Raw genomic sequence first — 25,777 nt, forward strand, 5'->3', positions numbered from 1 at the left:
AAAAATATAGGCTTTCTATGGACCACAATTGGAGAGAGAGAGAGAGAGAGAGATGGCACACCCAGGAGTCAAGACTGGCACACAAGCAGAAAGGCCAATATTAATCTCCCATTTTTTTGGGGGGTTTGTTTTTTTTTTTTTTTTTTTTTTTTTTTTCAGGGAGACTTTAGAAAAAAAATAATAAAAAAAATATGATTTTATCAGGAAGAATTTAGAAACCAAATAAAATAAAATTATTTTTTCAGGGAGAATTTATAAAACAAATAAAAACAAAAATAGGCGTTCTATGGCCCACTGACTGAGAGATGACGCACACAGGAGTCAGGAGTGGCACACAAGCCCAGAGGCCAATATTTTTCTACCAATGATTGATGTAGTTATTTTCTCTGGTAGATTTTGGAACCCAAATCAAGGAAAAAAAATATAGGCTTTCTATGGACCACAATTGGAGAGAGAGAGAGAGAGAGAGAGAGAGGGCACACCCAGGAGTCAAGACTGGCACACAAGCAGAAAGGCCAATATTAATCTCCCACTGTTTTTTTTGTTTGTTTGTTTTTTTTTTTTTTCAGGGAGACTTTAGAAAAAAAAATAATAAAAAAAATATGATTTTATCAGGAAGAATTTAGAAACCAAATAAAATAAAATGATTTTTTCAGGGAGAATTTATAAAAAAAATAAAAACAAAAAGAGGCGTTCTATGGCCCACTGACTGAGAGATGACGCACACAGGAGTCAGGAGTGGCACACAAGCCCAGAGGCCAATATTTTTCTACCAATGATTGATGTAGTTATTTTCTCTGGTAGATTTTGGAACCCAAATCAAGGAAAAAAAATATAGGCTTTCTATGGACCACAATTGGAGAGAGAGAGAGAGAGAGAGAGAGAGATGGCACACCCAGGAGTCAAGACTGGCACACAAGCAGAAAGGCCAATATTAATCTCCCACTGTTTTTTTTGGTTGTTTTTTTTTTTTTTTTTTCAGGGAGACTTTAGAAAAAAAAATAATAAAAAAAATATGATTTTATCAGGAAGAATTTAGAAACCAAATAAAATAAAATGATTTTTTCAGGGAGAATTTATAAAACAAATAAAAACAAAAATAGGCGTTCTATGGCCCACTGACTGAGAGATGACGCACACAGGAGTCAGGAGTGGCACACAAGCCCAGAGGCCAATATTTTTCTACCAATGATTGATGTAGTTATTTTCTCTGGTAGATTTTGGAACCCAAATCAAGGAAAAAAAATATAGGCTTTCTATGGACCACAATTGGAGAGAGAGAGAGAGAGAGAGAGAGAGAGAGATGGCACACCCAGGAGTCAAGACTGGCACACAAGCAGAAAGGCCAATATTAATCTCCCACTGTTTTTTTTGGTTGTTTTTTTTTTTTTTTTTTCAGGGAGACTTTAGAAAAAAAAATAATAAAAAAAATATGATTTTATCAGGAAGAATTTAGAAACCAAATAAAATAAAATGATTTTTTCAGGGAGAATTTATAAAAAAAATAAAAACAAAAATAGGCGTTCTATGGCCCACTGACTGAGAGATGACGCACACAGGAGTCAGGAGTGGCACACAAGCCCAGAGGCCAATATTTTTCTACCAATGATTGATGTAGTTATTTTCTCTGGTAGATTTTGGAACCCAAATCAAGGAAAAAAAATATAGGCTTTCTATGGACCACAATTGGAGAGAGAGAGAGAGAGAGAGAGAGAGATGGCACACCCAGGAGTCAAGACTGGCACACAAGCAGAAAGGCCAATATTAATCTCCCACTGTTTTTTTTGGTTGTTTTTTTTTTTTTTTTTTCAGGGAGACTTTAGAAAAAAAAATAATAAAAAAAATATGATTTTATCAGGAAGAATTTAGAAACCAAATAAAATAAAATGATTTTTTCAGGGAGAATTTATAAAACAAATAAAAACAAAAATAGGCGTTCTATGGCCCACTGACTGAGAGATGACGCACACAGGAGTCAGGAGTGGCACACAAGCCCAGAGGCCAATATTTTTCTACCAATGATTGATGTAGTTATTTTCTCTGGTAGATTTTGGAACCCAAATCAAGGAAAAAAAATATAGGCTTTCTATGGACCACAATTGGAGAGAGAGAGAGAGAGAGAGAGAGAGAGAGATGGCACACCCAGGAGTCAAGACTGGCACACAAGCAGAAAGGCCAATATTAATCTCCCACTGTTTTTTTTGGTTGTTTTTTTTTTTTTTTTTTCAGGGAGACTTTAGAAAAAAAAATAATAAAAAAAATATGATTTTATCAGGAAGAATTTAGAAACCAAATAAAATAAAATGATTTTTTCAGGGAGAATTTATAAAACAAATAAAAACAAAAATAGGCGTTCTATGGCCCACTGACTGAGAGATGATGCACACAGGAGTCAGGAGTGGCACACAAGCCCAGAGGCCAATATTTTTCTACCAATGATTGATGTAGTTATTTTCTCTGGTAGATTTTGGAACCCAAATCAAGGAAAAAAAATATAGGCTTTCTATGGACCACAATTGGAGAGAGAGAGAGAGAGAGAGAGAGAGATGGCACACCCAGGAGTCAAGACTGGCACACAAGCAGAAAGGCCAATATTAATCTCCCACTGTTTTTTTTGGTTGTTTTTTTTTTTTTTTTTTCAGGGAGACTTTAGAAAAAAAAATAATAAAAAAAATATGATTTTATCAGGAAGAATTTAGAAACCAAATAAAATAAAATGATTTTTTCAGGGAGAATTTATAAAACAAATAAAACCAAAAATAGGCGTTCTATGGCCCACTGACTGAGAGATGACGCACCCAGGAGTCAAGACTGGCACACAAGCAGAAAGGCCAATATTAATCTCCCACTGTTTTTTTTTTTTTTTTTTTTTTTTCAGGGAGACTTTAGAAAAAAAAATAATAAAAAAAATATGATTTTATCAGGAAGAATTTAGAAACCAAATAAAATAAAATGATTTTTTCAGGGAGAATTTAGAAAACAAATAAAACCAAAAATAGGCGTTCTATGGCCCACTGACTGAGAGAGAGAGAGAGATGGAACGCTTAGTACTGGCACACAAGCCCAAAGGGCAATATTAATCTCCCTTTTTTTTTCCAGGGAGAATTTCTAAAACCCAAAAAAAAAAAAAATAGGCTTTCTATGGCCCACTATTTGTGAGAGAGATGGGACGCTCAGGACTGGCACAGATGGCACGCTCAGGACTGGCACAGAAGCCCAGAGGCCAATATTAATCTCCCTTTTTTTCTGGGAGAATTTATAAAACCAAAAAAATATTTAAATAGGCTTTCTATGGCCCACTATTTGTGAGAGAGATGGCACGCTCAGGACTGGCACAGATGGCACGCTCACAACTGGCACACAAGCCCAGAGGCCAATATTAATCTCCCTTTTTTCAGGGAAAATTTATAAAACCAAAAAAAAAATTAAATAGGCTTTCTATGGCCCACTATTTGTGAGAGAGATGGCACGCTCAGGACTGGCACAGATGGCACGCTCACAACTGGCACACAAGCCCAGAGGCCAATATTAATCTCCCTTTTTTCAGGGAAAATTTATAAAACAAAAAAAAAAATTAAATAGGCTTTCTATGGCCCACTATTTGTGAGAGAGATGGCACGCTCAGGACTGGCACAGATGGCACGCTCACAACTGGCACACAAGCCCAGAGGCCAATATTAATCTCCCTTTTTTTCAGGGAGAATTTATAAAACCAAAAAAAAAATTAAATAGGCTTTCTATGGCCCACTATTTGTGAGAGAGATGGCACGCTCAGGGCTGGCACAGATGGCACGCTCAGGACTGGCACACAAGCCCAGAGGCCAATATTAATCTCCCTTTTTTTCAGGGAGAATTTATAAAACCCCAAAAAAAATAAAATAGGCTTTCTATGGCCCACTATTTGTGAGAGAGATGGCACACTCAGGACTGGCACACAAGCCCAAAGGCCAATATTAATCTCCCACTGTATTTTTATCAGGGAGAATTTATACACCCCACAAAAAAAAATACAGAAAAATGAAAAGGCTTTCTATGGCCCACTATGTGAGAGAGATGGCACACACAGGGATGGCACTCTAGCAGAAATGCCAAATTGCCAATCTTAATCTCCCACCAAAAAAAAAAAAAAACAGGGAATGTCCTACAATTACTATCTCCCTGCCTGCAGTAATCTCAGCCAGGTATGGCAGGCAGCTACTATCTCCCTGCCTGCAGTAATCTCAGCCAGGTATGGCAGGCAGCAATAAGGAGTGGACTGATGCACAAATGAAATAAAAAGTGTGGACAAACAAAAAAGATAGCTGTGCAGAAAGGAAGGAACAAGAGGATTTGTGCTTTGAAAAAAGCAGTTGGTTTGCACAGCGGCGTACACACAGCAATGCAGCTATCAGGGAGCCTTCTAGGGCAGCCCAATGAGCTACAGCGCTGAGGGGAAAAAAAAAAAAAAAAAAACTTCCACTGTCCCTGCACACCGAGGGTGGTGTTGGACAGTGCAAATCGCTGCAGCACAAGCGGTTTTGTGGTTAATGGACCCTGCCTAACGCTATCCCTGCTTCTGACAAAGCGGCAGCAACCTCTCCCTAAGCTCAGATCAGCAGCAGTAAGATGGCGGTCGGCGGGAACGCCTCTTTATAGCCCCTGTGACGTCGCAGACAGCAAGCCAATCACTGCAATGCCCTTCTCTAAGATGGTGGGGACCAGGACCTATGTCATCACGCTGCCCACACTCTGCGTTTACCTTCATTGGCTGAGAAATGGCGCTTTTCGCGTCATTGAAACGCGACTTTGGCGCGAAAGTCGCGTACCGCATGGCCGACCCCGCACAGGGGTCGGATCGGGTTTCATGAAACCCCGACTTAGCCAAAAGTCGGCGACTTTTGAAAATGTTCGACCCGTTTCGCTCAACCCTACTGAGCGGTCACATGGTACCACTCATTACAGTAATTAATATGCTGCTCCACCTCCCATAGGGGTGGAGCCACATATTCATTACTGTAATGAGCGGTAACGGTGACCGCTCAGCACAGGAAGAAACGTACAGGAAGAAACTGGGGAACCAGGGACTGCACTGCGCCAGGAGCATGTGAGTATAACGGGGAGGGGAGCGCAGCGCGATATTCAACTGCTCCTCGTTCCAGCGCCACTCCGTCTTCAGTGTTTTCTGCAGTGATGCTCAGGTCAGAGGGCGCGATGACGTGGTTAGTGCGCGCCCTCTGCCTGAAAGTCAGTGCAGAAGATGCTGAAGATGGAGCGGCGCCGGAATGAAGTCAGGTGAATATTGAAAGTGCCGGGGGCCTGAGCGACGGAGAGGTGAGTATGTGATTTATTTTATTGCAGCAACAGCAAATGGGGCAAGTGTCTGTATGGAGCATCTTATGGGGCCATAACGTTTGTGCAGCACTATATGGGGCAAGTGTCTGTATGGGGCCATAATCAACTTTTGTGCAGCACTATATGGGGCAAGTGTCTGTATGGAGCATCTTATGGGGCCATAACATTTGTGCAGCACTATATGGGGCATGTGTCTGTATGGGGCCATAATCAATATTTGTGCAGCACTATATGGGGCAAGTGTCTGTATGGGGCCATAATTAACGTTTGTGCAGCACTATATGGGGCAAGTGTCTGTATGGAGCATCTTATGGGGCCATAATCAATGTTTGTGCAGCAGTATATGGGGCAAATATCTTTATGGAGCATCTTATGGGGCCATAATTAAAGTTTGTGCAGCATTGCATGGGGCAAATGTCTGTTTGGAGTATCTTATGGGGCCATAACGTTTGTGCAGCATTATATGGGGCAAATATCTTTATGGAGCATCTTATGGGGCAATAATTAACGTTTATGCTGCATTATATGGGGCAAATGTCTGTATGGAGTATTTTATGGGGCCATAACGCTTGTGCAGCACTATGTGGGGCAAAAATCTTTATGGAGCATCTTATGGGGCCATAATCAACATTTGTGCAGCATTATATTGGGCAAATGTTTCTATGGAGCATCTTATGGGGCCATTATTAACCTTTATGCAGGATTATATTGGGCATATTTTAATATGGAGCATCTTATGGGGCCATCATAAACTTTATGGAGGTTACTTTACTAAGACTGAGCTTGAAGATGGATGGACATAGTCCTAGAAAACCATGAGTTACACATGATTTTTCAGGGTAATTGGATGCTTTGCAGTATTGTAATTCACATCGAATATATTCAATGCAAATCGAATTTTTGGAAACAATTTGTCCACTCCGGCAAATTTGAATTTCAAAAGATTCGGTCTTCTCTAGTGTTTTTTTTTTTTTTTGCAAAATTCTCAGATCTACCTGTATAAGCTGAATAAATGCTGATACACTAAACACACAGATTATATAGTGTGTTGTTTGGTGTTTCACCGATTCCAGGCAAGTATCCTCCTGTGCAAGATCGCATAGCCACAACTATCACATACAATGACAATTATTAGTGCTATTTACATTTTAATGTTTAAAATAAATGCGAAAACATAACATCATTAAAAAAGTGATAGAAATAAATAGTAATAATAAGACTATTCTAAATGCAGCTACTAACAAGAGTTTTTTTTATTTGTATCTTTTATTTTCTGTCTTCTCTAGGTCACTTCACAACAGGTATGCTCCATATGATTTTTCCTTTCTCATCATTGCAGAGAAAATTTGTGTTGACTATTTTTTCATTTGTTTCAGATTCATCGTACACAAACTGTGGTGGTCTTTTGACCCAAATGAATGGGAACATAACAAGTCCATTCTATCCCAATCCTTACCCTGCTAATTCTCACTGTACTTGGCACATCCGTGTACCTGCAGGCTATTACATACGGCTATTTTTCCTTCATTTTGAGTAAGTTATTTAGTATTTAAATCCATTTGTGATTTTACAAACTACTTTGTCAAACAATAATGCTTTAGATACTTGTTATTGTGAGCCAGTTGCTGAGAGAAACACAATAATCAATCACTGGTATGGATGCAACAATGTTAAACTTTAAAGGAGACTCACATTTTTACTTTACAAACTGAATGGAGAGTATTCATTCTCATCAACGTGTTCCTTTAAACTCAACAAAGATGTTTTTTTACTTCTTTTGTTAGGGGATTGAACCTGCATTTGATACAACATTATTGCTTTATGTATTTGTGACGCCCAGGAGACCGGGATACCCAGCACCGGACCAATGGAGTCTGTCTCTTGAGGGGGATGTCACGGGTGGCTTGACCCGGTGCTGTGGCCTCAGGCAATGCACAGTGTAAGGGGTATCATGAGGGGACAGGCACTTACTTGATCAGCAGCAGGTTCTCCCAGCGGTGACGATCCTGATCCTGGATAGATGGCTATTGTCCAAATGAAAGACTGAGGCACTGAAACGTTTAACCAGTTTACTTTAACATAAAAGGATTTACAACCAGTCCTGTCACTGGAGTCTGTATGGGAACTCTGAGTTACTTTGACCCTGCCGGGGTCTTCGCCTCTTATTGTGCGCAATTTCTGTGTGGCCCTGCTGCTGTATGTGAACTGGCTGCCGGCCCAATCTGTCCCCTCCGGGTCCTGGTTCGACGGGCAACCCGAGTCCTTTTATCAGTTTACCCCCTCTGGGAGTACCGCTGAACTCTGTGTCTGTTGCTGCATCCGACCCTAGTGAAGCTGATATCACCTCACGTTTTTCCGGTTGCTGTATTATATATAATGAATACAGCCACGGATCCGGTATCCGTCTTTGCACCTGTTCTGGGTAGTGATTAATGCTACCCGGTTCTCACAATGTCCTTTTTCTCTATCCCTCTTCTCCTCAGGCCGGTGATTTAGGCCTGGTAACAGTCACAGGGCTGTTAGAGATTCAACTGTATGACCTCTCACTATCAGCTCCTTGGCCCAACTGCCATTTCTTCTCTCAGACCAGAATGGATCAAGGGGAGTCTCTGGAGCTCCCCCTTCTGGCCGGAGGTGGTAGTGCAGTCTTGCTATTTTAGTATTTGTACTTACTGTCAGTAACTATTTTTGTGGCAAATACCCCTAGGGGTGCCACATTCCCCCTTAGTTAAGAACAGTACTCCGGGACTGTGGGACAATAACATTTTGAAATAACAATTAATATGTACAGAGTCTTAAAAATGAAAAGTTACAAAAACCACTCAAGGAAACAAAAATAGAGTTCTGTAAAAAGTCACTTCAAATAGCGTCCATTAATACAGTTCTATCCTTGAAGGTATTAGGAACGGCACTGTACTTAGTGTCCAGGAATTTAGTTCCATTTTTCCAACGGAGTTATCAATATAAAGTCTAAAGAAAGTTCAAAAAGAGCAAAAAGCAAAGTTCAAAAAGCAGTCTTTCCGGAGCTTTGATTTAATGCCTCCGGGCTGATAAAAAGTTCAAGAATATGCAATAAGTTCATACAGACAAGTCTCTGTAGGCACTGGGCTTAAACGTTGCAGACTGATAGCAATGACTATACTACATTTTCTGTTTAACTATATACGGCATAACATATATACAATTCACATTATGAGCTTTATAGTTGGTAATCTGCATACCTGGCCGGTAATTGACCCTGGGTACTACGCTGTGATCTACGTAATAGCGGTGTCTCTTCATGTGGTGTACTACTGTCTACTGCAGATGTAGTATCTGCCCGCTCTGCTAAAGATAATTCCACGACTATGGAGTTGGCAAGTCCACCGTGAATGGGATTACTCTGACCAGGAATCTGTTCTTCCTGGCCTGGAACCTCCTGTAGTACGGGGTCAGCCTCTTCCTGTCTTGGGACTTCTGGTATTGGGTTCGGTGTTGGGTAAAAGGCCACCATGGGAACCACTACTGCACCATGGTATGTTAGTAGGGTTTTGGGAAAGTCTCCTATACAGGTGTGATACACTTCCTCTTCTTTTTCCTTTACTGCTTGAACCTGTATGGGTTGAATAACTTCTGGTTCTGGCTAGACAACGTCTGGCTCTTTCAATGCTTCCGGACATAATTTAAGATTGTCTCTTGACACTAGTACAGATGTTAAGCCTCCGTTTTTGCTAATGAGACACATTTTAGGATTATCACTCTTGTTGGTAAAACTGTGTAGGGTACGGCTTCCCACTGATTGTCCAGTTTATTGGTTCGACGATTTCTCTTGAGCACTTGGTCACCCGGTCTTAATGGGGTCGCTAGAGCATTCTGGTTGAAAGTTCGCTCTTGTCTTTCTCTAGTTTGCTGAAGGCTTCTTTCCACACTCTCTTGCACTTGGCGATACTGCTTTTGCCGTATGATATCCCAATTGGAGTCTTGAACTTCTGCGTCTGGTTTCAGAATTCCCATTTCTAGATCGATTGGTAATTGGCCGGGTCTTGCACGCATAAGGTAAGCTGGGGTGCAGTTGGTGGAGCTCACCGGGACATGATTATACAGATCCACCAAGTCAGGCAATTTCTCTGGCCATTGATTCCTTTCTGTCTCAGGTAAAGTCTTTAGTAGGTCTATTACAATATGGTTCATCTTCTCGCATAAGCCGTTTGTTTGTGGATGATAGGCCGTCGTCCGGATCTTTTTGCAACCATACATATTACAGAATTCTCTGAAGATCTCTGATTCAAAGGCTGTACCTTGGTCGGTGAGAACCTGTTCCGGATATCCATGGGGTCTACAAAAGTACGTTTGGAACACTTTGGCTGCTGTTTTTGCTGTCAAATCTTTTACGGGTACTACTACCAAGAAACGTGAATAATGGTCCACGATGGTCAAGGCATAGACATAGCCGGACCGGCTTGGTGTCAACTTCACGTGGTCCATGGCTACAAGTTCAAGTGGTTGTTTGGTGATTATGGGCTGCAGTGGTGCTCTTTGGTTCTTTTGATCGTTTCTTCTGAGGTTACACGGGCCACAATTTCTGCACCACTGTTCGATTGATTTTCTCATCCCGACCCAATAAAATCTTTCTCTTAGAAGTACTTCTAACTTTTTCCAACCGAAGTGACCAGCGCCATTATGGTAAGCTTCGAGGACCATCTTCACATCTTGTTTAGGCACAATAATCTGCCAAACCAATTCATGTGTTTTCGGATTGGTGTATCTTCTACAGAGCTTCCCTTGATACAGGAACATTTTGCCTCTCTCTTTCCAGAGTTGATGCGTCTCTTCTGGGGCATCCTCATAGGGATATGCACTTTGCTCAGTCAACAGTTCCTTCACCAACTTCACAGCCGGATTGCTGTCTTGGGTGTCAGCCCATCTATGGTGTGCTAACGGATTAAAATTCACCTCTTGTTGTTTCTGATAGGTACTTGACTGATGATGTTTTGCCTTGGGACGATGGAAGGCTGGTAGTTCAATTTCTTCAAGCTCCCCCGTTTCCTCTTCTACATCTCTCAAGTGTGGCATCCAGGATAGGGCATCGGCATTTCCATTCTTGCGACCTGCTCGATACTTGATTATGAAGTTGTAATTAGATAACCGGGCTATCCATCGCTGTTCTAACGCACCTAATTTGGCTGTGTCCAGGTGGGTCAACGGATTGTTGTCAGTATAGACAATAAATTCTGCAGCGGCCAGATAGTGTTTGAAACGCTCCGTCACAGCCCAAACTACTGCCAGTAGTTCCAATTTGAAGGAGCTGTAATTTTCTGAATTTCTTTCAGTAGGCCGGAGCTTTCTACTTGCAAAGGCGATGACTTTCTCCCGACCTTCTTGCTTTTGTGACAGCACCGCTCCTAGTCCCACATTACTGGCATCGGTGTAGAGGATGAAAGGTTTATGGTAATCTGGGTATGCCAGAACCTCTTCTCCGGTTAGTGCCTTCTTTAGTTGTTCAAAGGAGTCTTCCCTTTCGTCGTTCCACTGAAAAGGAGGGTTTCGGTTTGAAGGTTTCTTCGTCTGCCCTACCAAGGTGTCTTGCAAGGGTGCTGCCAACTTGGTAAATCCTTTTATAAATCTGCGATAGTAACCCACCAATCCCAGGAATTGTCTCACTTCTTTTGCGCTGGTAGGTCTTGGCCAATCCCTTATGGCGCTTATTTTCTCGGGATCTGGTGCTACTCCCTCCGAACTCACGATGTGTCCCAGGTACTGTACCTTTGGCTTGAGAAGGTGACATTTGGATGGCTTGACTTTCATGCCATACCTGGATAAGACTTCGAACACTTCTGCCAGGTCTATTAAGTGTTGTTCGTAAGTCTTTGAGTAGACGATCACATCATCTAGGTACAGGAGGACGGTCTCGAAGTTCTTGTGTCCGAGGCAGCATTCCATCAGCCGCTGGAAGGTACCGGATGCGTTGCAGAGTCCGAACGGCATGCGATTAAATTCACATAGACCCATTGGTGTGGTGAATGCCGTCTTTTCCTTATCTCTCTCAGCCACAGGGACTTGCCAATACCCGCTTGTTAAGTCTAAGGTGGAAAAATAATTAGCAGATTTCAAAGCAGTTAAGGACTCTTCTGTCCTAGGCAAGGGGTAGGCGTCTTTATGGGTGATGTTATTAATCTTCCGGTAGTCTACGCACATTCTCATGGTTCCGTCCTTTTTTTTGACAATCACTAGAGGGGCCGCCCAGGGGCTACAGCTGTCTCTTATTACCCCGGCCTGTTTCATTTCCCTCAGCATATCTTTTGCACATTGATAGTGAGCGGGCGGTATGGGTCTATATCTTTCTTTTATTGGGGGATGGTCACCTGTGGGGATTGTGTGTTCTACCCCTTCTATCCGTCCGAAGTCCAATGGGTGTTTACTGAAGACTTGTTCATATTCCGTCACTAGCCTATACACCCCTTGTTTTTGATGGGTAGGTGTTGAATTTATGCCCACGTGTAGCTGTTGGCACCAATCCTCCATTTCTCCATCTGAGCCATTGCCTTCCACCTGACAGGTTGGTTCTAAGGGCTCAATGGTTGTGATGGCATTGTTGTCAACAGTATATAGCTTTGCCATTGTAGCATACCTTGGCAAAGTGACCTCTTCCTCTCCACAGTTCAAAAGTCGTACCGGCACTCGTCCCCGGTGTACCTCGACTATCCCTCGTGCTGTGAGTATAGTGGGCCTGCTGTCGGTGTACACTGGTTCTATTAAGGCTTGATAATCTCGTCCCTTAGTACCAATGGCTGCTCTACACCATACCAGCATTTCTGTTTTTGGTGGGATTACAATAGACGTTGGATCACTTACCCTCACACTGCCGATTTCTCCACCTGCAACTTCTACCTGTTGCCTTAACATCAATACTTTTATTTCCCTCCGGAGAACTCTCTGCTGGCAGGATTGGGCAGTTTCAGCAATTTGCTGTAAGACAGAAATGACTTCGGAAAAGCAGTTCTCTAACACATTCATTCCTATCAATACAGTTGGTTCACAGTTCCGCCGGTCAACATCAACAACAATTATACCCTGTTTCTTCAGTTCTACTTTACCAATCTTTATGGTCATCTCCCTGAATCCTAGTTTCGGTACCAACTTACCATTACTGGCCCATATATCTAGTTCAACATCAGAGGGCCCTTTATCAATATCTGCATCAGCCCAGTACCTCTTATAAAGGATATACGGTATAGATGAAATCTGGGAACCTGTGTCCAGCAAAGCATTGAGGGGAATTCCGTCCAGCACGATAGGGATAATGGGTCGTCCTCCGATGTACCTGTCGTGCCAGGGTGTTGGGCCTTGAAAGTTCATTCCTGCGAAGCGGCCCGCATTCCCAGGGGATTCCCGTTTAAATCACAATCTCGTGCAAAGTGGCCCGGCTGCTGGCAACGGCGGCAAATGGGCTGTCCATCCGGTTGGTAGCGGTCGCGGGGTCGTCCTCTCCATGTCGGGTATCTCCGGGGTCTCATCCATGGAACATCCTCTCTACAGTTTGCCAACTCCATCTTGTGTCCTCTCATCTCCTGCATGGTTTTAGCCATTGAAGCAACAACATCAGCTAAAGAGTCAAGCTTTTGTTGAAGAGCCTCATTAGTACTGGGCCCCAGGGGCTTAGCAATGGCCCCAGACATAGCTGATGTCACTGGCACTCCCTGTTGTTGAGGTGCCTCTGCCATGGGTTGCGCAGGATCCTGATCCCGAGGTGCCTCTGCCAGCTGGAGAAGTATAACGCTCTCCTTTAATTGGGCAAATGTCAATTCAGGGTTCTTAAAAACAAGCATGCTCACATGCCCCCGGTGAGAAGGGGTGTAGAGTCCCTCAATAAATTGATCTCTTAGCAGTTTATCCGCTCCGGTGTTAAAAATGGGTTCAGCCAGTGTAAGTGATTTAAGGGCTTCCTGCAGGTTTAAGGCAAAGTCTCTCACGCCCTCATTAGCTTTTTGTTTGCAACTAAAGAATCGTATTTTAGCTTTGCTGCTGGCCGTGGTTTCAAATGTAGCTTTTAATCCAGCAAATATGCGTTCAACAGTGCCTTTTAGATCAGCTGCCCATGCTGTGACTTCTCGCTTAGCATGGCCACTTAACTGCATCATCAGGAGACTAACACGCTGAACTTCACCCACAGGGAACATGTCAAAATGGGCCAGCATCTTTTCTCTGAAATCGTCAAGGGTATTAGGCTCGCCTTCATACATTGGAAGCCATGGGCCACCCGGGGTATATGGCATCAGCACCGGCATGATGGGCGCCACTCCTTGCACCGCTGCGCTGCAGGACTCTCTATTGACACTCTGTCTTTCAGCTGCATTAGCGTTGCCGAGTGCTGCGGCGTCTCCGTGCTGCGACATACTGTGCCCCCTTAGTTAATCCGGACCCTTCCGGTCCTCCGCTTCCGTCGGGATAGTGTAGATTCGTTCCGCTGTGCAGCAGGATCGATTTTCCCCTTGCTCTGATGTCAGAGCGCTCAGCTTGGTTCCGCCCACAATGACACGCCCCCTGCTGCTCCCACCCACCGCGCTCTGTAATGGCGGATTCTGAAGTTTTTCAGTTAGACTGGGGCTCAGGTGATGGCGTAGCTCAATTAACAGTCTCGTGCCTAACGGTTATGAAGTGATTACCTCAGGGGATGGCGGCCATCTTTACTCCATTATAGCCAATGGGGAAAAGTCACTTTCAATAGTTTTCAATGGGGAATGGATTTTTCTTTAATAAAGTCAAATTTCAAGATTTTTCATCCCAGTTTTCACAGTTTTGGGCTCCAATCACGGCACACAATACCCGGTATACGGGCTGGCTAGATCCTGTTCGTGACGCCAATTGTGACGCCCAGGAGACCGGGATACCCAGCACCGGACCAATGGAGTCTGTCTCTTGAGGGGGATGTCACGGGTGGCTTGACCCGGTGCTGTGGCCTCAGGCAATGCACAGTGTAAGGGGTATCATGAGGGGACAGGCACTTACTTGATCAGCAGCAGGTTCTCCCAGCGGTGACGATCCTGATCCTGGATAGATGGCTATTGTCCAAATGAAAGACTGAGGCACTGAAACGTTTAACCAGTTTACTTTAACATAAAAGGATTTACAACCAGTCCTGTCACTGGAGTCTGTATGGGAACTCTGAGTTACTTTGACCCTGCCGGGGTCTTCGCCTCTTATTGTGCGCAATTTCTGTGTGGCCCTGCTGCTGTATGTGAACTGGCTGCCGGCCCAATCTGTCCCCTCCGGGTCCTGGTTCGATGGGCAACCCGAGTCCTTTTATCGGTTTACCCCCTCTGGGAGTACCGCTGAACTCTGTGTCTGTTGCTGCATCCGACCCTAGTGAAGCTGATATCACCTCACGTTTTTCCGGTTGCTGTATTATATATAATGAATACAGCCACGGATCCGGTATCCGTCTTTGCGCCTGTTCTGGGTAGTGATTAATGCTACCCGGTTCTCACAATGTCCTTTTTCTCTATCCCTCTTCTCCTCAGGCCGGTGATTTAGGCCTGGTAACAGTCACAGGGCTGTTAGAGATTCAACTGTATGACCTCTCACTATCAGCTCCTTGGCCCAACTGCCATTTCTTCTCTCAGACCAGAATGGATCAAGGGGAGTCTCTGGAGCTCCCCCTTCTGGCCGGAGGTGGTAGTGCAGTCTTGCTATTTTAGTATTTGTACTTACTGTCAGTAACTATTTTTGTGGCAAATACCCCTAGGGGTGCCACATATTGAAAATCACAGTCGTCCTATGCGAGTTATATCAATGTGCATTTTTTCTACTAGGCAGCCAACCCCTGCAATGTTTGTTTGGGGTGGCTGTTTTTATCAAGTAGTTTGCACCTGTGCCACCCCTTGCCTTTATCAGTGGAGGCCTGCTGCCTCCTGCTAAGTGTGCATTTGCAATCAGACAGGGTTTTGGGAAGGCCGTATCTCTTGGTATGTATTTTTTTCTAAGTTTTTTCTGTTAGCCATTTTTTGATATTAGTGGTAGGACTCGCAAGATTTTGAGGACCCTTGACGTTGGGTTGCGAGTAGGGTTGAGCGACCTTGACCTTTTTAGAGTCGAGCTGTGTTTCGCGAAACCCGACTATCTTAAAAGTCGAGTCGAGCGGAATCGGCCGATTATCGCGAAAAGTCGGGTATCGACCAAAACACGAAACCCAATGCAAGTCACTGGGGGAGCATAGTCAGCAGTGAGTGGAGGCCAGGAAAACACCTACACTGCCCATTTTAATGGCAAAAACATCCATTCTTGTTACAGAAGCTTGTCAATCATAATTTAGCTTATAATAATTGGAAGGCATTTGAAATTGGGGGTCATTTGGCTAAAGTTGTGGGGGGTAGGGCTGGTTCAAGTAATTAGTGGGCCCAGTAAATCTGGACCACGTCACGGCAGTGGAGCAGGGAGAGGTAAGTATTTTAACTTTGCAAGTGCTGTGATCCTGAGCAAGCAGGGGGGAGGCCACTCGTTGGCATTGGCACTGGCACAGGGCCCCTCAAAGTACAGCGGTGTGTTTGCACGGCGGGGGCGCCTCCCACCGGCAGCAACACTTTTGCGTACTATGAGAGGCCCTGTGCCAGTGACGTCGCCAACTAGTATTCCTCCCCCCACCTGATGAAGGAACCTGCACTTTCATCTGCACCTTCCTCTTTGTCCACGTGTAAGGTGGTATGGTATGCGGGAAGAGGAACCTGACTTTCAGCAGGGTCACAATCTTGCTGTGTAGCGTGCACGGGGAATGCTGCGTTATGGGTCAATGTACCAGCAGACTCATCTATCACTGGCTGGGCAATGGGCAGAATGAAGAGGAAACACAGATATAGGCCCAAAGAATAAAGTGGGCTAAATGCAGTTCAAAATTGGTAACACAGGACTAACCAGGGGGCATTGCAGTGGAGGACAACTGGAATGAGAGGCTGACACAGAGAGTAGGCCCAAATCAGTAAGTAGTCGAAATGCAGTTCAAAATTGGCAACAGTAGTAAACAGGCGGCACAGCTTTGTTCAGTGGAGGAGAACAGCAAGGAGTGGCAGACACCGATAGTAGGCCCCAACCCAACTAGTAGGCCAAATGCAGTCTAACATTAACAACTACTTAACGAGAGCCTGAAAATGGAATTTCAGGACAGGAAACCAGGAGAACAGCAAGGAGCGGCAGACACTGTTAGTAGGCCCCAAACCAACTAGTACGCCAAATGCAGTTGTTCCATTTAACAACTATTTAACAAGAGCCTGAAGATAGAAGCTCAGGAAAGGCAACCTGGAGAACACTTTGGAGCGGAGGACACCGTCTCTACAACCCAGACCCAACTTGTAGGCCTAATGCAGTGTAGTTTTCAACAACTACTAAACGAGAGTAGGAAGATCGAAGCAATGTGGACGAAACCTGAGAACACCTTGGAGTGTAACACACCGTCTCTCTACACCCCATACCCAATTTGTAGGCCTAATGCAGTGTAGTTTGCAACAACTACTAAACTAGAGTAGGAAGATCGAAGCAATGGCGAGGAAACCTGGGGAACACCTTGGAGTGGAATACACCGTCTCTACACCCCATACCCAATTTGTAGGCCTAATTCAGTGTAGTTTGCAACAACTACTAAACGAGAGTCGGAAGACTGAAGCAATGGTGAGGAAACCTGGGGAACACCTTGGAGTGGGACACACCGTCTCTACACCCCATACCAAATTTGTAGGCCTAATGCAGTTTAGTTTGCAACAACTACTAAACGAGAGTCGGAAGACCGAAGCAATGGCGAGGAAACCTGGGGAACACCTTGGAGTGGAACACACCGTCTCTACACCCCATACCCAATTTGTAGGCCTAATGCAGTGTAGTTTGCAACAACTACTAAACGAGAGTAGGAAGATCGAAGCAATGTGGACGAAACCTGGGGAACACCTTGGAGTGTAACACACCGTCTCTCTACACCCCAAACCCAATTTGTAGGCCTAATGCAGTGTATTTTGCAACAACTACTAAACGAGAGTAGGAAGATCGAAGCAATGTGGACGAAACCTGGGGAACATCTAGGAGTGTAACACACCCCCTCTCTACACCCCATACCCAATTTGTAGGCCTAATGCAGTGTAGTTTGCAACAACTACTAAACGAGAGTAGGAAGATCGAAGCAATGTGGACGAAACCTGGGGAACACCTTGGAGTGTAACACACCGTCTCTCTACACCCCATACCCAATTTGTAGGCCTAATGCAGTGTAGTTTGCAACAACTACTAAACGAGAGTAGGAAGATCGAAGCAATGTGGACGAAACCTGGGGAACACCTCGAGTGTAACACACCCTCTCTCTACACCCCATACCCAATTTGTAGGCCTAATGCAGTGTAGTTTGCAACAACTACTAAACGAGAGTAGGAAGATCGAAGCAATGTGGACGAAACCTGGGGAACACCTTGGAGAGTAACACACCGTCTCTCTACACCCCATACCCAATTTGTAGGCCTAATGCAGTGTAGTTTGCAACAACTACTAAACGAGAGTAGGAAGATCGAAGCAATGTGGACGAAACCTGTGGAACACCTTGGAGTGTAACACACCATCTCTCTACACCCCATACCCAATTTGTAGGCCTAATGCAGTGTAGTTTGCAACAACTACTAAACGAGAGTAGGAAGATCAAAGCAATGTGGATGAAACCTGGGGAACACCTTGGAGTGTAACACACCGTCTCTCTACACCCCATACCCAATTTGTAGGCCTAATGCAGTGTAGTTTGCAACAACTACTAAACGAGAGTAGGAAGATCGAAGCAATGGCGAGGAAACCTGGGGAACACCTTGGAGTGGGACACACCGTCTCTACACCCCATACCCAATTTGTAGGCCTAATGCAGTTTAGTTTGCAACAACTACTAAACGAGAGTCGGAAGACCGAAGCAATGGCGAGGAAACCTGGGGAACACCTTGGAGTGGAACACACCGTCTCTACACCCCATACCCAATTTGTAGGCCTAATGCAGTGTAGTTTGCAACAACTACTAAACGAGAGTAGGAAGATCGAAGCAATGGCGAGTAAACCTGGGGAACACCTTGGAGTGGGACACACCGTCTCTACACCCCATACCCAATTTGTAGGCCTAATGCAGTGTAGTTTGCAACAACTACTAAACGAGAGTCGGAAGACCGAAGCAATGGGGAGGAAACCTGGGGAACACCTTGGAGTGGGACACACCGTCTCTACACCCCATACCCAATTTGTAGGCCTAATGCAGTGTAGTTTGCAACAACTACTAAACGAGAGTAGGAAGATCAAAGCAATGGAGAGGAAACCTGGGGCACACCTTGGGGCGGCAGACACCGTTAGTATGCCCTACCAAAGTAGTAGCCCCAATGCAGTTTTAAAATTCCTAGAGGCTGAAAACAAGACTATTGACGCTCTGCTTTTTTCAAAGGAGGACAGCTGAATTGAGTGGCGCAGACAGACACAGGTAGTAGGCCTTAAACCAAAAATGTGGCTCACTGCAGTTTAAAAAAGGTTACAGGGGTACACAGGCAGCATTGATCTGGGCAGTGGAGGACAATTTCAATAGTGGACCGCAGACAGACTTTGTACGCCTACTATTAAAAAAAGGATGCTCTATGCAATTAAAAATAGGTTCCAGGGGTCCACGGGCAGCAGTGGTGTGGTCAGTGGACGAGTATTGGAAGGAGGGACCGCAGACAGGCGTAGTAGGCCTAACATAACAAAATTAGGTTGTAGGCACTTTAAAATTCGTTCCAGTGGTACACGTGCAGCAGTGGTGTGGTCAGCGGAGGACAATTTTAATTAGGGACTGCAAACAGACTTTGTAGGCTGTCCCCTGTGGACCATGCATCCAACACATTAACCCAGTGCGCCGTAATGGACACGTAACTTTTTGTGGACATGCCTACTGGTCCATGCGTCTCTTGTCAGGTGCACCTTTCTACTGTTTGATTGCCTGAGTGCTATGACAATGCAGACTTTTTCATGCCGGTGGAGGGCTGGGATGGCTTTTCTCGCAAAAGAAATGTCGACTGGGTAGCTTGAACCGTGGTACAGCGTAGTTCATCTGGGCTTTCTAAATATAAAACAAAGAAAAAAAGGAGGCTCCATGCACTTTCAGCTGGGTTCCAGGGGTACACGGCCAGCATTGGTCTGGTCAGTGGAGAACTATTGGAAGGAAGGACCGCAGACAGGCTTCGAAGGCCTAACATAATAAAATTGGGATGTAGGCACTTTATAATTGGTTCCAGGGGTACACGGGCAGCAGTGGTCTGGTCAGTGGAGGAGTAGTAGAAAGAACGGACCGCAGACAGGCTTTGAAGGCCTAACATAATAAAATTGGGCTGTAGGCACTTTATAATTGGTTCCAGGGGTACACGGGCAGCAGTAGACAGGTCAGTGGAGGCCTAGTGGAAGGAGGGACCGCAGACAGGCTTCGAAGGCCTAACATAAAAAAATTGGGCTGTAGGCACTTTTAAATAGGTTCCAGGGGTACACGGGCAGCAGTGGTCTGGTCAGTGGAGGAGTAGTAGAAAGAACGGACCGCAGACAGGCTTCGAAGGCCTAACATAATAAAATATGGCTGTAGGCACTTTAGAATTGGTTCCAGGGGTGCACGAGCAGCAGTAGACTGGTCAGTGGAGGCCTAGTGGAAGGAGGCACCGCAGACAGGCTTCGAAGGCCTAACATAATAAAATATGGCTGTAGGCACTTTAGAATTAGTTCCAGGGTTGCACGGGCAGCAGTAGACTGGTCAGTGGAGGCCTAGTGGCTGCAGGGACCGCAGACAGGCTTCGAAGGCCTAACATAATACAATTTGGCTGTAGGCACTTTAAAATTGGTTCCAGGGGTACACGGGCAGCAGTAGACAGGTCAGTGGAGGCCTAGTGGAAGGAGGGACCGCAGACAGGCTTCGAAGGCCTAACATAATAAAATTGGGCTGTAGGCACTTTAAAATTGGTTCCAGGGGTACACGGGCAGCAGTAGACAGGTCAGTGGAGGCCTAGTGGAAGGAGGGAACGCAGACAGGCTTCGAAGGCCTAACATAAAAAAATTGGGCTGTAGGCACTTTTAAATAGGTTCCAGGGGTACACGGGCAGCAGTGGTCTGGTCAGTGGAGGAGTAGTAGAAAGAACGGACCGCAGACAGGCTTCGAAGGCCTAACATAATAAAATTGGGCTGTAGGCACTTTATAATTGGTTCCAGGGGTACAAGGGCAGCAGTAGACAGGTCAGTGGAGGCCTAGTGGAGGGAGGGACCGCAGACAGGCTTCGAAGGCCTAACATAAAAAAATTGGGCTGTAGGCACTTTTAAATAGGTTCCAGGGGTACACGGGCAGCAGTGGTCTGGTCAGTGGAGGAGTAGTAGAAAGAAGGGACCGCAGACAGGCTTCGAAGGCCTAACATAAAAAAATTGGGCTGTAGGCACTTTATAATTGGTTCCAGGGGTACACGGGCAGCAGTAGACAGGTCAGTGGAGGCCTAGTGGAAGGAGGGACCGCAGACAGGCTTCGAAGGCCTAACATAAAAAAATTGGTCTGTAGGCACTTTTAAATAGGTTCCAGGGGTACACGGGCAGCAGTGGTCTGGTCAGTGGAGGAGTAGTAGAAAGAACGGACCGCAGACAGGCTTCGAAGGCCTAACATAATAAAATATGGCTGTAGGCACTTTAGAATTGGTTCCAGGGGTGCACGGGCAGCAGTAGACTGGTCAGTGGAGGCCTAGTGGAAGCAGGGACCGCAGACAGGCTTCGAAGACCTAACGTAATAAAATTTGGCTGTAGGCACTTTAAAATTGGTTCCAGGGGTACACGGGCAGCAGTAGATAGGTCAGTGGAGGCCTAATATAAGGAGGGACCGCAGACAGGCTTCGAAGGCCTAACATAATAAAATTTGGCTGTAGGCACTTTAAAATTGGTTCCAGGGGTACACGGGCAGCAGTAGACAGGTCAGTGGAGGCCTAGTGGAAGGAGGGACCGCAGACAGGCTTCGAAGGCCTAACATAAAAAAATAGGGCTGTAGGCACTTTTAAATAGGTTCCAGGGGTACACGGGCAGCAGTGGTCTGGTCAGTGGAGGAGTAGTAGAAAGAACGGACCGCAGACAGGCTTCCAAGGCCTAACATAAAAAAATTGGGATGTAGGCACTTTTAAATAGGTTCCAGGGGTACACGGGCAGCAGTGGTCTGGTCAGTGGAGGAGTAGTAGAAAGAACGGACCGCAGACAGGCTTCGAAGGCCTAACATAATAAAATATGGCTGTAGGCACTTTAGAATTGGTTCCAGGGGTGCACGGGCAGCTGTAGACTGGTCAGTGGAGGCCTAGTGGAAGGAGGGACCGCAGACAGGTTTCGAAGGCCTAACATAATAAAATATGGCTGTGGGCACTTTAGAATTGATTCTAAGGGTGCACGGGCAGCAGTAGATTGGTCAGTGGAGGCCTAGTGGAAGGAGGGAACGCAGACAGGCTTTGAAGGCCTAACATAAAAAAATTGGGCTGTTGGCACTTTTAAATAGGTTCCAGGGGTACACGGGCAGCAGTGGTCTGGTCAGTGGAGGAGTAGTAGAAAGAACGGACCGCAGACAGGCTTCGAAGGCCTAACATAAAAAAATAGGGCTGTAGGCACTTTTAAATAGGTTCCAGGGGTACACGGGCAGCAGTAGACTGGTCAGTGGAGGCCTAGTGGAAGGAGGGACCGCAGACAGGCTTCGAAGGCCTAACATAAAAAAATTGGGCTGTAGGCACTTTTAAATAGGTTCCAGGGGTACACGGGCAGCAGTGGTCTGGTCAGTGGAGGAGTAGTAGAAAGAACGGACCGCAGACAGGCTTCGAAGTCCTAACATATTAAAATATGGCTGTAGGCACTTTAGAATTGGTTTCAGGGGTGCACGGGCAGCAGTAGACTGGTCAGTGGAGGCCTAGTGGAAGGAGGGACCGCAGACAGGCTTCGAAGGCCTAACATAATAAAATATGGCTGTAGGCACTTTAGAATTGGTTCCAGGGGTGCACGGGCAGCAGTAGACAGGTCAGTGGAGGCCTAGTGGAAGGAGGGACCGCAGACAGGCTTCGAAGGCCTAACATAATAAAATTGGGCTGTAGGCACTTTGAATTCTCTTGCAGGGGTACACAGGCAGTGGGCACCATTGGTGTTGTCAGCGGCGGCCGATTGTAATGAGTGTCTGCCAGTTAGTAGTCCCAAAAAATCAATACATGTTAATGTCTCGCATTACAACAAAAATAAAAACCAAAAGGGTGCAATCATTAGGTACAGGGTTGGGCTCCTCTGCGTAGTTTCAGACCTAGTAATTTTGCACAAAGTATTTACTTGGGTAAATATAGGACACTGCCCCTGACTATGTTAAGTACCATCATACATGTCAACACAATGGTATTGTCAGTGGCAGTAATTTACGGATGTCAGCGCATAGACTAAACATAGGTGTAACTGTGAGAGATAATTGTGCAAGTGGTAGAGCAATGTTTGAGCTGGGGGTGGGTGAACTCTCTTGTGGCCAGCGGTACATGCCCAGGGCCCCTCATGTTACAACAGTGTGTCTGACTTTGGGTGCGCACCACCACCGCCAGAGACACTTTATTGTACTATGAGGGACCCAGTGGCAGTGCCGTAGACCAAAAGCGGGCACACCCACCTCTTCAGACAAACAGCACTCTCACGGGTGCTTGCGCCAAGTGGTGATACCACGGCCCCGTGTGGGGAGTTTGGCCATTTAGGGAGGTGTAAACATGTCGTATGCTGGACAATCAGCTGCTGCAAATTACGAGATTGGTAAAGTCATTCAGAGTAGTCCACAGGCAATACCTTTTCATAGGAAAGCTAGGTGTCGGCCGGGCAAGGTGGGGCAAAAGAATTCGAAATCCAGTTGTGGTTCATTTTAATGAAGGTTAGATCATCAACATTTTGGGTGGCCAGACGAGTCCTTTTTTCAGTTAATATTGAACCTGCAGCACTGAATACTCTTTCTGATAGGACACTAGCTGCCGGGCAAGCAAGCTCCTGCAATGCATATTCTGCCAATTCTGGCCAGGTGGCTAATTTGGATGCCCAGTAATCAAATGGGAATGACGGTTGAGGTAGAACATCGATAAGGGATGAAAAATAGTTAGTAACCATACTGGACAAATGTTGTCTCCTGTCACTTTGAATTGATGCAGCAGTACCTGTCCTGTCTGCGGTCATAGCAAAATCACTCCACAACCTGGTCAGAAAACCCCTCTGTCCAACGCCACTTGGGATTTCTGCACCTCTAACACTTCTGTTCTGCTGCCCCCTGCTGCTCGTGTGAGAACGAGCACGGGCGCTGTGTGCTGGGAATGCCTGAAGCAAACGGTCAACAAGAGTTGATTGTTTGGTTGCTAATATTAGTTCCAAGTTCTCATGTGGCATAATATTTTGCAATTTGCCTTTATAGCGAGGATCAAGGAGGCAGGCCAACCAGTAATCGTCATCGTTCATCATTTTAGCAATGCATGTGTCCCTTTTGAGGATACGTAAGGCATAATCCGCCATGTGGGCCAAAGTTCCAGTTGTCAAATCTGCGGTTGTGCTGGGTTGAGGGGCAGTTTCAGGAAAATCTACGTCACTTGTGTCCCTCAAAAAACCAGAACCCGGCCTTGCCACGCCACCAATTTCCAGTGGCCCCGGAAAAGCTTCCTCATTAAAAATATACTCATCCCCATCATTTTCCTCGTCCTCCTCCTCTTCGCCCGCTACCTCGTCCTGTACACTGCCCTGACCAGACAATGGCTGACTGTCATCAAGGCTTTCCTGTTCCTCTGCTGCAGACGCCTGATTTTTTATGTGCGTCAAACTTTGCATCAGCAGACGCATTAGGGGGATGCTCATGCTTATTATGGCGTTGTCTGCACTAACCAGCCGTGTGTATTCCTCAAAACACTGAAGGACTTGACACATGTCTTGTATCTTCGACTACTGCACACCTGACAACTCCATGTCTGCCATCCTACTGCCTGCCCGTGTATGCGTATCCTCCCACAAAAACATTACAGCCCGCCTCTGTTCGCACAGTCTCTGAAGCATGTGCAGTGTTGAGTTCCACCTTGTTGCAACGTCTATGATTAGGCGATACTGGGGAAGGTTCAAAGACCGCTGAAAGGTCTGTATACGGCTGGAGTGTACGGGCGAACGGCGGATATGTGAGCAAAGTCCGCGCACTTTGAGGAGCAGGTCGGATAACCCCGGATAAGTTTTCAGGAAGCACTGCACCACCAGGTTTAAGGTGTGAGCCAGGCAAGGAATGTGTTTCAGTTGGGAAAGGGAGATGGCAGCCATGAAATTCCTTCCGTTATCACTCACTACCTTGCCTGCCTCAAGATCTACTGTGCCCAGCCACGACTGCGTTTCTTTCTGCAAGAACTCGGACAGAACCGCGGTGTGTCTGTTGTCGCCCAAACACTTCATAGCCAATACAGCCTGCTGATGCTTGCCAGTAGCTGCCCCATAATGGGACAACTGGTGTGCAACAGTGGCAGCTGCGGATGGAGTGATTGGGCGACTGCGATCTGTGGACGAGCTCTCGCTTCTGCAGGAGGACGAGGAGGAGGAGGAGGGGGTGCGAACGCCTACAGCCAACTGTTTCCTAGACTGTGGGCTAGGCAGAACTGTCCCGAAATTGCTGTCCCCTGAGGACCCTGCATCCACCACATTCACCCAGTGTGCCGTGATGGACACGTAACGTCCCTGGCCATGCCTACTGGTCCATGCATCTGTTGTCAGGTGCACCTTTGTACTCACAGATTGCCTGAGTGCATGGACGATGCACTCTTTAACATGTTGGTGGAGGGCTGGGATGGCTTTTCTCGAAAAGAAGTGTCGACTGGGTAGCTCGTAGCGTGGTACAGCGTAGTCCATCAGGGCTTTGAAAGCTTCACTTTCAACTAACCGGTAGGGCATCATCTCTAACGAGATTAGTCTAGCTATGTGGGCGTTCAAACCCTGTGTACGCGGATGCGAGGATAAGAACTTCCTTTTTCTAACCAGAGTCTCATGTAGGGTGAGCTGGACTGGAGAGCTGGAGATCGTGGAACTAGCGGGTGTGCCGGTGGACATGGCAGACTGAGAGACGGTTGGAGACGGTATTGTTTCCCACTGTGCCCTAGATGCAGTGTTTCCTACTACGAAACTGGTGATTCCCTGACCCTGACTGCTTTGGCCTGGCAAAAAAACCTGCACAGATACTGCAGGTGGTGCGGAAAATGGTGGCCTTACAGTGACGGCAGGGATGTAGCGTTGGTGAGTAGCTTCATTGGCCGAGGGTGCTACAACCTTAAGGGACGTTTGGTAGTTAGTCCAGGCTTGCAAATGCATGGTGGTTAAATGTCTATGCATGCAACTTGTATTCAGACTTTTCAGATTCTGACCTCTGCTTAAGGTAGTTGAACATTTTTGACAGATGACTTTGTGCGGATCAATTGGATGTTGT

At 45.8% G+C, this 25,777-nt stretch overlaps 1 protein-coding gene across 17 annotated transcripts in view; it reads left to right on the forward strand.

Moving 5' to 3' along the window:
* The window catches only part of LOC138681740 (scavenger receptor cysteine-rich domain-containing protein DMBT1-like), a 491,932-nt gene that overhangs the window by 347,006 nt on the left and 119,149 nt on the right, over positions 1 to 25,777 (forward strand). For all 17 annotated transcript variants that reach the window (XM_069769545.1, XM_069725880.1, XM_069769547.1 and 14 more), the window contains 2 exons: positions 6,618 to 6,632; positions 6,708 to 6,864. In XM_069769545.1, coding sequence (XP_069625646.1) covers positions 6,618 to 6,632; positions 6,708 to 6,864 — 172 coding nt within the window. The remainder of the gene's footprint in view (positions 1 to 6,617; positions 6,633 to 6,707; positions 6,865 to 25,777) is intronic.

This window comes from Ranitomeya imitator, chromosome 5, assembly GCF_032444005.1.
Source record: "Ranitomeya imitator isolate aRanImi1 chromosome 5, aRanImi1.pri, whole genome shotgun sequence".
NCBI classification, from domain to species: Eukaryota; Metazoa; Chordata; class Amphibia; order Anura; family Dendrobatidae; genus Ranitomeya; species Ranitomeya imitator.